This window comes from Cottoperca gobio, unplaced genomic scaffold, assembly GCF_900634415.1.
Source record: "Cottoperca gobio unplaced genomic scaffold, fCotGob3.1 fCotGob3_70arrow_ctg1, whole genome shotgun sequence".
In the NCBI taxonomy this organism is placed as follows: domain Eukaryota; kingdom Metazoa; phylum Chordata; class Actinopteri; order Perciformes; family Bovichtidae; genus Cottoperca; species Cottoperca gobio.
In genome coordinates this window covers 57170-70840 of record NW_021167062.1, presented here as the reverse complement: position 1 = coordinate 70840, position 13671 = coordinate 57170, and the positions used below count along the sequence as shown (strand labels likewise).

The following is a 13671-nucleotide window of genomic DNA, read 5'->3' as shown; positions in this document are numbered from 1 at the left end:
CTTTCTGAAAACATTTATTTTGTGTTACCTCCAATAATTGTTTTCTTTGTTTTTTTTGTTTTTTCTTATGTAGCAAAATGTGTTTAAACTGCAAGTAGTTGCACTAACATGTTATACAATGATAACTTATGTCTTGTGTAACTTTGTACCCTTGAATGTAATGAAGAAGTTTTACATATGCACTATTTTGAGGTACTTGTACGTTACTTAAGTTTTAGTTTGATTTTTTACACGCTGTAGTACTGTAAGCTGTAGTGTATGTACTTTTCCCATACAATACACATCAGTTTATAAATATGATGCTTTGCTGCATTTAACGTAAGGAGCAGAATATAAATTGCAATGAAATATTTTATTTTTTAAATAAATATGATACTCTTAGTACGTTCTCTCTTTACTGATGTAATCTTTGAATGCAGGCTTTTATGTGCAATAGAGCTTTTGTTACTTTTAAGATCACAAATTTTCATCCCCTACCTATCCAGTGAAAACCATGTATCTCCAGATGCCTTGATTTCTTTGTGTTTAGGACATTGTCCTACTTTTGAAGCTAAATAAGGTCTGAAAGCCTCTTGGATCAGCTGTAAAATGCATCGTCACAAAGCTGAAAACAGGCTGTTTTTCTGAGGAACTCTTGAAAAGTTTACTTTTTAGAGACAAGTGTTTCTCACAGGACAGAGACGCTACAAACATATGATGATCTTATAGAATATGATGCATTGATGGAGATTAAACTACCAACAGGATATAAAGGAGGGAAAATTAGAACAACCTTAAACTTCTTAAAAAGCCTAGTCTTGATCCAAAGGTTTTAGCCAACTAAAGGCCGATATCTAACCTTTCCTTTCTCGCTAAGATCCTTGAGAAAGCAGTTGCAAAACAGTTATGTGATTTTTTTACATAATAATAGTTTATTTGAGGTTTTTCAATCTGGATTTAGAGTTCATCATGGCACAGAGACGGCACTGGTGAAAGTTACCAATGACCTATTGGCATCAGACAAAGGACTTGTCTCTGTTCTTGTCTTGTTAGACTTCAGTGCTGCTTTCGACACTGTTGATCAGGACATTCTACTACAGAGACTGGAACATTGTGTTGGCATAAAAGGAACCGCATTAAGCTGGTTCAAGTCCTATTTATCTGAGTGATCTCAATTTGTACTTGTTAACGATAAATCCTCCATGACAGCCAAAGTCAGGAACTCTTGGAGTTCCGCAGGGTTCTGTACTTGGACCGATTCTATTCACCTTATATATGCTTCCTTTGGGCAATATTATAAGGAACCACTCTATAAACTGTCATTGTTATGCGGATGATACCCAATTATATCTATCAGTTAAACCAGACGAAACCAATCAATTGGCTAAACTTCAAGCCTTAAGGGCATAAAAACTTGGATGTCTTGCAACTTTTTGATGTTAAACACAAACAAAACTGAAGTTATTATACTTGGCCCTAAACGCCTCCGAAACGCATTTTCTAATGACATAGAAGCTCTGGATGGCATTAACTTGGCCTCCAGCACCACTGTAAGGAATCTTGGCGTCATCTTTGATCAGGATCTGTCGTTTAACTCCCACATAAAACGAATCTCAAGGACTGCCTTCTTTCATCTACGTAACATTGCAAAAATAAGACACATCCTGTCTCAAAATGATGCAGAAAAACTAGTCCATGCATTTGTTACTTCAAGGCTGGATTACTGCAACTCATTGTTATCAGATTGTCCCAAAAAGTCGCTTAAGACTCTTCAGTTGATCCAAAATGCAGCGGCACGTGTATTGACAAGAACAAGGAAACGGGATCATATTACTCCTGTATTAGCTGCTCTGCACTGGCTCCCGGTAAAATACAGAATAGAATTCAAAATCCTTCTCCTGACTTACAAAGCAATTAATGGTCAGGCTCCAGCATATCTTAAAGATCTCATAGTACCTTATAAACCAACTAGAGCATTGCGCTCCCAGACTGCAGGGTTACTTGTAGTTCCTAGAGTCTCTAAGAGTACAATGGGAGCCAGAGCCTTCAGCTATCAAGCTCCTCTCCAGTGGAACCAGCTTCCAGTTTGTGTTCGGGAGGCAGACACCCTCTCCACATTTAAGAGTAGGCTAAAGACTTTCCTTTTTGATAAAGCTTATAGTTAGGGCTGGCTCAGGTTTGCCTTGGATCAGCCCCTAGTTTTGCTGCTATATATTATATTACGTCAGGATCAGGAATCGTGGCTGCGCCTGCTGCCCTGGTCCTACTGGAAGCCTTTTTGACATTTTCCTGGATTCATCCATATTTTCTCTTTTTCAACACAACATCATTTCTGTCAAATGTTGTATTTGTACTATGTTGTTTATCCTGTACACACGACATCTATTGCACGTCTGTCCGTCCTGGGAGAGGGATCCCTCCTCAGTTGCTCTCCCTGAGGTTTCTTCCATTTTTCCCCCTTTAATTATGGGGTTTCTTTTAGGAAGTTTTTCCTTGTGCGATGCGAAGGTCTAAGGACAGAGGGTGTCGTAACCTGTATAGTCTGTAAAGCACACTGAGACAAATGTATAATTTGTGATATTGAAATAAATTTGATTTGTGTGAGTGAGTGCTTAAGTTTGTCAGCCCTTAAATGTATTTAATGTTACCTTAAATAAAGAAACACTCTCAGTAAAGTCATTAAAAAAGTATTATTATTTTGTAGAAACTGTGATATTTTAACTGGACTCTGGTACTGAAAGTGCGCCACTTTACAGACGCAACAAAACAACACTGACGTTCCCGGGAAAATTCCAAAACAAGTATTCTATTTAAACTCCCGCCATATGTCCTTCCCGGGTTCTTAAACTCTGACGTAACGTCCGGCAGCTGAACCAATGAGCGTCGGAGGATCTGTTGCTGTGACCTTTAGGGGACCAATCAGAGCGCAGCGGTGAGGAGCGCGCACGCACAGCTGATCCAAAGGAGGAGTCAGACGAGTTTTGGCGGAAGTTTGAGCTTCAGTGTGAGAAAGAAGACGGACGGATAGAGACGCAGAGGGCTTTAAGACCAGATAAAATACTCTACTTTGAGCTGACAAGACTTCTTACGACTAAAACGAAGTAACTATATCGCTAACACTTTAATTTAAGTATTAAGTCGTGAAATATGTTTGTTAATCCTAACCGGAAGAGAGTTCTTCTACTGTTTAGAGTTGGTTTGTGAGTCTATCGTCTAAAATACTGCAAGTATCGTGTTTTTCACGTTAGGTATTTTCCTTCAGAGTGATTCTTATGGTAACACGATATGTTTTAGATTAAATTAAAGTCATTGTGATGTCGAAATGTGGCTATTTCTATGTTATCGTCACAGTTTTTGGCGCCATTTAACAAGCAGACTACTGTTTGTTCTTAGTGAGGATTTACAGAAACATGTTATATTTATACCATTGAATGCCATTTTATAACTTTTTAAGGCTAATGTGATGTTTAACATGAAGTTAATTAGATTTTGTAGGAACTACGTTCAATTCATTGACACTTTAGTGTCATTTTTAATTTACATGTAAGGAACGCCATATTCAGGTCAAGAGAAGACTCTTAAATGGAGGGAAAGTGAGATTATATGACAGAAGTTGATGTATTTATTGTGTTTAAGGTTTGTTTTATATAAAGTTAATATAACTAACAGTGTCATAAACCAGTGGTGGAAAGTTAATAAGTAGATTTCCAGGTATTTCCATCTTAATGCTGTTCTACTTGTACTAAAGAGTTTGAATGCATAAAATGAGACTGACTTTCGAAGCTCCATTCGAAAACCCCAACAGTAGCTTTGAATGTTGGAAAAAAATAATTAATTTATTAAACCCTGATGGATCATCTTTCTGTTTCAGATTAAGCACAATATGCCCAGCACACGCTCTCATGGTCGGGCTCAGCCCACGCTGTCGTTCCCTCGTCGCAAATCCTGCAGAGTTTCCTCGACAGCCAAGACGCCGCAGCTCGAAACATCTCCAGCTCCTTCCCCGAAAAAGCCCGGACCCCAAGACCTCCGCCCGTCCCTGATCAGACCGATGTCCCCGAGGCGTCCTGCTCCCCGGCTCGCCCCGCTCTCCCCAAAACGACCAGTCGCCCAGCCGGCATCCCCCAGTCTCCAGCCACGACTTCCACTCAGCCCCCGAAAACGCACAGGTGAGAGGACGATGTCTAAAGTCTGTTAGTCTAAATCTAACAGTCGATACAAAACATAATGTTTACTGTACAATGTTAAAACAGTCACCAGGTGCAAATATAATAACACACGGTGCCATTTATTCCTTAATTAACAAAAAACTATCCTTTAGTACAGAAACATCACGTACATAAATATACAGACTCATCATGCAAAAAATGAAATTCACCCCAAATCATATTAAACAACAAAAAAATAATTAAACTAGTTTTTAACAATAAAAAAAGCATTACTTAAGTAACTTCAGTGTGTCATCTAATCTGGACCCCCCCAGAGGAGAAGCTGGTCTGATCTAATCAACTAACAATAGTCAAATATTGGTAATAGTCCAACATGGGGAACAAATCAAATTTATTTGTAAAGCACAATATCACAAATTATACATTTGTCTCAGTGTTTACAGACTGTACATACGACACCCTCTGTCCTCAGACCCTCTGTCCTTACACCCTCTGTCCTCAGACCCTCTGTCCTTACACCCTCTGTCCTTACACCCTCTGTCCTTACACCCTCTGTCCTCAGACCCTCTGTCCTTACACCCTCTGTCCTCAGACCCTCTGTCCTTACACCCTCTGTCCTCAGACCCTCTGTCCTTACACCCTCTGTCCTCAGACCCTCTGTCCTTACACCCTCTGTCCTTACACCCTCTGTCCTTACACCCTCTGTCCTCAGACCCTCTGTCCTTACACCCTCTGTCCTCAGACCCTCTGTCCTTACACCCTCTGTCCTCAGACCTTCTGTCCTCAGACCCTCTGTCCTTAGACCCTCTGTCCTCAGACCCTCTGTCCTTACACCCTCTGTCCTTACACCCTCTGTCCTCAGACCCTCTGTCATTAGACCCTCTGTCCTTACACCCTCTGTCCTCAGACCCTCTGTCATTAGACCCTCTGTCCTCAGACCCTCTGTCCTTACACCCTCTGTCATTAGACCCTCTGTCCTTACACCCTCTGTCCTCAGACCCTCTGTCCTCAGACCCTCTGTCCTTACACCCTCTGTCCTCAGACCCTCTGTCATTAGACCCTCTGTCATTAGACCCTCTGTCCTCAGACCCTCTGTCCTTACACCCTCTGTCCTCAGACCCTCTGTCCTCAGACCCTCTGTCCTTACACCCTCTGTCCTCAGACCCTCTGTCATTAGACCCTCTGTCCTCAGACCCTCTGTCCTCAGACCCTCTGTCCTTACACCCTCTGTCCTCAGACCCTCTGTCATTAGACCCTCTGTCCTCAGACCCTCTGTCATTAGACCCTCTGTCCTCAGACCCTCTGTCATTACACCCTCTGTCCTCAGACCCTCTGTCATTAGACCCTCTGTGCTTACACCCTCTGTCCTCAGACCCTCTGTCCTTACACCCTCTGTCCTCAGACCCTCTGTCATTAGACCTTCGCATCGCACAAGGAAAAACTTCCTAAAAGAAACCCCATAATTAAAGGGGGTAAATAACATACAAACCCGGCTGCTGAAGTTTATATTGAGCTTAAGCTTAAGTTGAGCAAACGATGTAGGAAGTAATCAGGAAGTTATTTAGCTATAAAGCAAATATTTAATTTATTTGGAAATAAATAAGTTTGAGTTATTTTTTAACGTTTTGAGTGTTGGTTTAAGTTATTGTTACTTAAAGGAATAGTTCCTTAATTTACTTTATGCTGACTAACTCGTTTATATTTTCAGACGTTTTTAATGATGTTCTCCAACAATCGGGTTTTGCCAGCTTTAGTAAAAGTCTTCAGATTTTCTCCACTTTTTAAACACTTCTGTATTTTGTCTCCAGGTGACGATAACGGCTGCAACTTCGGCGCCGCCCTGCGGGGCTCACCGCCAAAGCAGAGCAAGCAGACTTCAGCTTCGCCCAGAAAGCTCAGCTTCGACGAGAACTCGCCGGTCTCAGCCCGCCGGCGGCTGGTCCCGTCTTTGTCACCACGGAAACCGCTCTCTCCCACCATCGTATCGTCTCCGAGGCGACAGGAAACACCCACTGGAAGTCCGGCTCGCCAACACTCGGAGAGGAAGCCAGCGGTCGCTCGGCTCTTTGCAGAAAGTAAGAGGCTCTTAAGTTTTTTGAAAAGTTCTATTTTTATTCAGGAAAAATATATTTATTATTAAACATTTCTTAAAACCAAACCAAAGTCCAATATGAGTAAGACGTGTCAATATAAACTGAATGTTTTGGACGAAATAAGGCAAAAGGAAACTCCTCTCGAGGGAAGGTGGTCGGCAAAAGTTATATTTAAATAAGGATTAATTTGACCTGCTGGCAGCATCATTCACCGCTTCACCTTTCACCCCCAGAGTCGAGGTTCCTCAGCGTGAAGCAGGCGCTCCACACCGCCGTCCCCGAGCGGCTCCTCTCCCGGGAGACGGAGCGTGCGTCCATTCGATCTTTCCTGGAGGAGAAGGCTCTGCAGCGCCTCCCCGGCAGCCTCTACATCTCCGGAGCTCCGGGCACCGGCAAGACGGCCTGCCTGAACTGTGTGCTGCAGGAGATGAAGGTACGTTAACGTCCTGATGGTGGTGATGACAACACTGTGGGGCGAGAGGATTTCACAGTGTAATTAGAACGTGTGGGGCTGCAGCCGCACCTGGTGATCTCTTCGAGTCACTGCAGCCTACAAAATGTAAATAACTAAGAAATGATGATGTTATCTACTCAATGGTGTATTTATATAAAGTGATGGAGGGAAAAGGATTCACACCACAAGAGGAGAACGCGAGACACCTGAAGGCATCACGCTGCACTTTTTGATTTTAATAAACAAAGCGATTTAATGGGAAACACTAATTGATGAAGAATGCGCGTCTAGTTTTCCTCTTTGATCAAACATTTCCAGAATTGTAGGTGATGAAGGTGATGAAGAGGAAGTTGTATTTTGTGATGTTTCTAACGGGTGTCGTCTGGTCCCGTCAGGCGGCGCTGTCGTCGGTGCAGATGGTGGTGGTGAACTGCATGAGCCTGCGGAGCTCTCACGCCATCTTCCGGCTGCTGGCCGACAAGCTGAGCGCGCCCGGCGGGCAGAACGGGCTGCAGAGGTTCCTGACGGCCCCAGGGCCCGCTGTGTGAGTAACAAAGCGTGTTAGGGTTGATCTTATCAAAGCAGTTGGCGATTCTATTTTTCTGTCGAACTAATCGTTGCTCTAAAACACGTCTTGAAGTCAGAAAACGCAGCAATTAATGAGCCTCTTGTTTCCTCGCCAGGCTGCTGGTTCTGGATGAGATGGACCAGCTGGACAGTAAATCTCAGGACGTCCTCTACACCATCTTCGAATGGCCGTACCTCCCGGAGTCTCGCCTCTGCCTCGTCGGTAAGAGCGTCACCCGCCAATAATAAAACTTCTGTACCTGTAAGATGGGACAGGAAATCATTTCCCGTCTGGTCCTTTTTATTTTTCGATATCGACACATTCGTTGAGGTCGCTGATTATTTTGGGACTTTTTTTTACCTTCTGATATTAAAATGTTTTTCACAGTTAAATGTTTATTTTGTCGTTTTATTTAATACATTATATCCGTAAAGTACTTCATGTTTTTACACGAGTTCTGTCTGCGTGTTTTCTTTGTGGTTTTGCACGTTTACATGTTTTGCATCAGAACAATTATCTTAACAATTACTTTCAGTCCTACACACTCAGATGTAGACGTACGAATGAATGAATGAACGAATGAATGAACGAATGAATGAATGAACACACAGCAGAAACTAAAGACATTTGGTTTGTTTTGAATTTTTGTTTTCAGGTATCGCCAACGCTCTGGATCTGACCGACCGCATCCTGCCCAGACTGCAGGCTCGGCCTCGCTGTCGCCCCCTGCTGTTACACTTCCCTCCCTACAGCCGGCAGGAGCTCTCCGCCATCGTACAGGACAGACTCTCCCAGGTAAATACAGAGCGAGATAAAACATCTTGAATAAAGTGAAACCATGTGTGCGGTTGTCTTGAGTTTTACGTTTTGTATTGACTCTCAGGCGTCTGCTGACGGGGTCCTCGACGCCGCCGCGGTTCAGTTTTGCGCCAGAAAAGTGTCGGCGGTGTCGGGAGACGCCAGGAAAGCTCTGGACATCTGCAGGTAGGAGTTTCTGCAAAATACATAAAGAATTAAAAGCAGATAGATGGTCCTTAGCTTGTTATGAGATGATCTGACGGTTTAATCCTGATTTATGTGGCGACTCTTGATTTAGGAAGGTTTAGTGAATGTGTAGAGTCTTTAAGTTCCTCTCAACTGTACGGGAGTTGGTTGAATTTCTTCGACATTAAATATATTTCTTCTGTTTATATTTTCAGGAGAGCTGTCGAGGTTGTGGAGTCTGACGAGAGGAAGAAGGCGTCGGATCCAACAGCTGAAAGTACAGAAAGTAAAGGTGAGTACGTTCAGCGACGCTGCGACCGTCTTCTGAATTTAAACTTAGTTGTGTAACTAACTCCAACCCTTCTCGTGTGCGTGCAGCGTCACGGGTCAGCCTTCCTCAGGTTGCGCGAGTGCTGTCGGAGGTTTACGGCGACAGAATGTCGTCTCAGTGCGGCGGCGGCTCCGACGGAGAGAGTTTCCCCCTGCAGCAGAAGCTGCTGGTCTGCTGCCTGCTGCTGCTCATACGCAGCGGAAAGAGCAAAGAGGTCGTCCTCGGGAAGGTGAGCGACTGAACGTGTTGTGTTTGTACACAGAGGGAGACGTACCGGCTGCTGTCGGCAGCAAAGACGCTTTTAATGAACCAAAGTACGATACTGAGCACATCCTGCAGGTTTGGCTACAATGCATCTTATTATTTCATCCTGCAGAACTCAAAGATTATCAATTAATTTTAATATTCATTACAAAGATGAGTTTATAAATGCAGACGGAGGATGAGCGAGACTCAAAGTGGATTTTAAAGCTGAATTCATAAACCTGCAAACTTATTGAGTGACTAAAACGTTAAAGTTAAACTACAGCGGTAAAGCTAATGTTGCACAAGTATTTAAGAATAAAACCTAATTGTCAGTAAATGTCTGGTGTCGTGGCTGCAGCTTCGTTTTAAATGTCTGTGTGGCTCTGAAGCCTAGATGTTTCTCAACCTGCACGCGGTGTTTGTGTTTCAGCTCCATGAGGTTTACAGTCGTCTGTGCGCCCGGCGGCAGGTGTCTGCGGTCGGTCAGGGAGAGTGTTTGTCTCTCTGCAGTCTGCTGGAGAGCCGAGGAGTCTTCGCTCTGAAGAAAGCCAAAGAGGCTCGTCTCACGAAGGTAACGTGGAATACGTCTCAGTATCTCTCCAGCAGGTCGCGCCGCTCTGCAGAATGCATCGGGGCGTAATTATTCTGTACATAAAACTAATGGATGGTTTGAAATAACCATGTTTAGATGGTCGGTTATAACCAGTTTTCTAACTGTTCTGACTGTTAGTGCCCTGACTGTTAGTGTCCTGACTGTAGTGCCTGACTGTTAGTGCCCTGACTGTTAGTGCCCTGACTGTTAGTGCCCTGACTGTTAGTGCCCTGACTGTTAGTGCCCTGACTGTTAGTGTCCTGACTGTTAGTGCCCTGACTGTTAGTGTCCTGACTGTTAGTGCCCTGACTGTTAGTGTCCTGACTGTTAGTGTCCTGACTGTTAGTGTCCTGACTGTTAGTGTCCTGACTGTTAGTGCCCTGACTGTTGGTGCCCTGACTGTTGGTGCCCTGACTGTTGGTGCCCTGACTGTTAGTGTCCTGACTGTTAGTGTCCTGACTGTTAGTGTCCTGACTGTTGGTGCCCTGACTGTTAGTGCCCTGACTGTTAGTGCCCTGACTGTTAGTGCCCTGACTGTTGGTGCCCTGACTGTTAGTGCCCTGACTGTTAGTGCCCTGACTGTTAGTGTCCTGACTGTTGGTGCCCTGACTGTTAGTGCCCTGACTGTTAGTGCCCTGACTGTTGGTGCCCTGACTGTTGGTGCCCTGACTGTTGGTGCCCTGACTGTTGGTGCCCTGACTGTTGGTGCCCTGACTGTTAGTGCCCTGACTGTTAGTGCCCTGACTGTTAGTGTCCTGACTGTTAGTGCCCTGACTGTTAGTGCCCTGACTGTTAGTGTCCTGACTGTTAGTGCCCTGACTGTTAGTGTCCTGACTGTTAGTGCCCTGACTGTTAGTGTCCTGACTGTTAGTGTCCTGACTGTTAGTGTCCTGACTGTTAGTGTCCTGACTGTTAGTGCCCTGACTGTTGGTGCCCTGACTGTTGGTGCCCTGACTGTTGGTGCCCTGACTGTTAGTGTCCTGACTGTTAGTGTCCTGACTGTTAGTGTCCTGACTGTTGGTGCCCTGACTGTTAGTGCCCTGACTGTTAGTGCCCTGACTGTTAGTGCCCTGACTGTTGGTGCCCTGACTGTTAGTGCCCTGACTGTTAGTGCCCTGACTGTTAGTGCCCTGACTGTTAGTGCCCTGACTGTTAGTGCCCTGACTGTTAGTGCCCTGACTGTTAGTGCCCTGACTGTTAGTGCCCTGACTGTTAGTGCCCGTTAGTGCCCTGACTGTTAGTGTCCTGACTGTTGGTGCCCGTTAGTGCCCTGACTGTTAGTGTCCTGACTGTTGGTGCCCTGACTGTTGGTGCCCTGACTGTTAGTGCCCTGACTGTTAGTGCCCGTTAGTGCCCTGACTGTTAGTGTCCTGACTGTTGGTGCCCTGACTGTTAGTGCCCTGACTGTTAGTGTCCTGACTGTTAGTGCCCGTTAGTGCCCTGACTGTTAGTGTCCTGACTGTTGGTGTCCTGACTGTTGGTGTCCTGACTGTTGGTGTCCTGACTGTTGGTGTCCTGACTGTTGGTGCCCTGACTGTTAGTGTCCTGACTGTTAGTGTCCTGACTGTTAGTGTCCTGACTGTTAGTGCCCGTTAGTGCCCTGACTGTTGGTGTCCTGACTGTTGGTGTCCTGACTGTTGGTGCCCTGACTGTTAGTGCCCTGACTGTTGGTGCCCTGACTGTTGGTGCCCTGACTGTTGGTGCCCTGACTGTTGGTGCCCTGACTGTTGGTGCCCTGACTGTTAGTGCCCTGACTGTTAGTGCCCTGACTGTTAGTGTCCTGACTGTTAGTGCCCTGACTGTTAGTGCCCTGACTGTTAGTGCCCTGACTGTTGGTGCCCTGACTGTTAGTGCCCTGACTGTTAGTGCCCTGACTGTTAGTGCCCTGACTGTTAGTGCCCTGACTGTTAGTGTCCTGACTGTTGGTGCCCTGACTGTTAGTGCCCTGACTGTTAGTGCCCTGACTGTTGGTGCCCTGACTGTTGGTGCCCTGACTGTTAGTGTCCTGACTGTTAGTGCCCTGACTGTTAGTGCCCTGACTGTTGGTGCCCTGACTGTTAGTGCCCTGACTGTTAGTGCCCTGACTGTTAGTGCCCTGACTGTTAGTGCCCTGACTGTTAGTGCCCTGACTGTTAGTGCCCGTTAGTGCCCTGACTGTTAGTGTCCTGACTGTTGGTGCCCGTTAGTGCCCTGACTGTTAGTGTCCTGACTGTTGGTGCCCTGACTGTTAGTGCCCTGACTGTTAGTGCCCGTTAGTGCCCTGACTGTTAGTGTCCTGACTGTTGGTGCCCTGACTGTTAGTGCCCTGACTGTTAGTGTCCTGACTGTTAGTGCCCGTTAGTGCCCTGACTGTTAGTGTCCTGACTGTTGGTGTCCTGACTGTTGGTGTCCTGACTGTTGGTGTCCTGACTGTTGGTGTCCTGACTGTTGGTGTCCTGACTGTTGGTGTCCTGACTGTTAGTGTCCTGACTGTTAGTGTCCTGACTGTTGGTGTCCTGACTGTTGGTGTCCTGACTGTTGGTGTCCTGACTGTTGGTGCCCTGACTGTTAGTGTCCTGACTGTTAGTGTCCTGACTGTTAGTGCCCGTTAGTGCCCTGACTGTTAGTGTCCTGACTGTTGGTGTCCTGACTGTTGGTGTCCTGACTGTTGGTGTCCTGACTGTTGGTGTCCTGACTGTTGGTGCCCTGACTGTTGGTGCCCTGACTGTTGGTGCCCTGACTGTTAGTGTCCTGACTGTTAGTGCCCTGACTGTTAGTGTCCTGACTGTTAGTGCCCTGACTGTTAGTGTCCTGACTGTTAGTGCCCTGACTGTTAGTGCCCTGACTGTTAGTGCCCTGACTGTTGGTGCCCTGACTGTTAGTGTCCTGACTGTTAGTGCCCTGACTGTTAGTGTCCTGACTGTTAGTGCCCTGACTGTTAGTGTCCTGACTGTTGGTGTCCTGACTGTTGGTGTCCTGACTGTTGGTGTCCTGACTGTTGGTGTCCTGACTGTTGGTGTCCTGACTGTTGGTGCCCTGACTGTTAGTGTTCTGACTGTTTGTGTGTTCCTGCAGGTCTTTCTGAAGATCGAGGAGAAGGACGTTGAACACGCTCTGAAGGATCGGGCGCTGCTGGGAAGCATCCTCGCTGCAGGACTCCCCTCGTGATCTCAGATTTATTCTTTATTCACAGATTTTTTTTCTCATTTTTGGCGAGTTTGTACAGTTTTTATAAAAGTGTTCGTCGGGATGTTGACGCTCAGATTTTGTCATGAAATTCCTGCATTTTGTTTGGATAAGAAACGTTTTCCATGTTTCTGCTGTAAATAAACAAATGTACAGATGCTTTAATGGACTTCCTCGTTCTATTACTTCATCTCACTTTCTGCGTTCTGTCCCGAGACGAAGACGCTGATGAACTGTTGCTGCCTTTACAGCACATCTGTGTGGAAAGTAGATTTACTCAGTACTGCACTTAAGTACACATTTGAGGTACTTGTACTTCACTCAAGTAAAGTGATTTTATGCTACTTTATACTCTGTTTCAGAGGGAAATGCTAAAGTTGCTTCAGTATACTTCAGATATAAAAAAGAAAAAATGGTGCAAGTGACATCAAATATAATTCAACAAGACGAGGAACATATGGCGACTCCACGAGTTCACCGCTGTTCTTTTGGAACCACTGACTTCACTTGACGGGATTAAAGGGTTTAATCTCGCTGCAGGTCGGAGCTGTAAAACCTGCAGGAAATAAACAGCACACAACACTTAAATCTCTGATTTCTCTGTGAACCCCTGAATACATCGCCACAGGATGGCTTTAACAGTAAACTGCAGGAAAAGAGCTAATTATAAATTATATCTTCGTAAATCCAGTTTATTGATTTTACTCCAAGTACTGTACTGCAGTATAATATTGAGGTATTGTTTATTTTACTTACACATTTAAATGAGCGATTCTACATAATTACTTTTGGTACTTAAAGTATATTTGGACGCCAATACCTCTGACGGGTAAATAAACTGAATTTGGTGAAATCATGTTGATAAAACAGGATTTTTATTCCATATTTAAATATCAGGCCAATAAATCACAAGTATAAACAATTAGAATCAGATTTTATTCAAATATGATTTATTCACAGCAAAGTGGATGCAAATATATATATATATATATATATATATATATATATCTATATCTGTGCATGTTTTCAAATACAAATACAGTGAACAAAAATGTAAACGTGGTTGGAGATAAATTATATTGAATATATT

The 13671-nt window shown here is 44.8% G+C and overlaps 1 protein-coding gene across 1 annotated transcript; it reads left to right on the top strand.

Annotated features, from left to right (window-relative positions):
* Positions 1-2929: 2929 nt before the first annotated feature.
* Positions 2930-12746, top strand: LOC115006246 (cell division control protein 6 homolog). Its single transcript, XM_029428370.1, has 12 exons — positions 2930-3080; positions 3851-4148; positions 5957-6223; positions 6475-6674; positions 7091-7239; positions 7379-7485; positions 7919-8058; positions 8147-8247; positions 8463-8539; positions 8626-8807; positions 9255-9395; positions 12471-12746. The coding sequence occupies exons 2-12, from the start codon at positions 3863-3865 to the stop codon at positions 12561-12563; spliced, it is 1743 nt and encodes a 580-aa protein (XP_029284230.1). The 5' UTR covers positions 2930-3080; positions 3851-3862; the 3' UTR covers positions 12564-12746.
* Positions 12747-13671: the final 925 nt, after the last annotated feature.

Excerpts from the sequence above, each read along its gene's own strand:
- LOC115006246 (XM_029428370.1), top strand. The coding sequence starts at position 3,863 with ATGCCCAGCACACGCTCTCATGGTCGGGCTCAGCCCACGCTGTCGTTC. Across the intron at positions 8,059-8,146 it reads TACAGGACAGACTCTCCCAG|GCGTCTGCTGACGGGGTCCT; the intron begins GTAAATACAGAG and ends ATTGACTCTCAG. Across the intron at positions 8,248-8,462 it reads AAAGCTCTGGACATCTGCAG|GAGAGCTGTCGAGGTTGTGG; the intron begins GTAGGAGTTTCT and ends TTATATTTTCAG.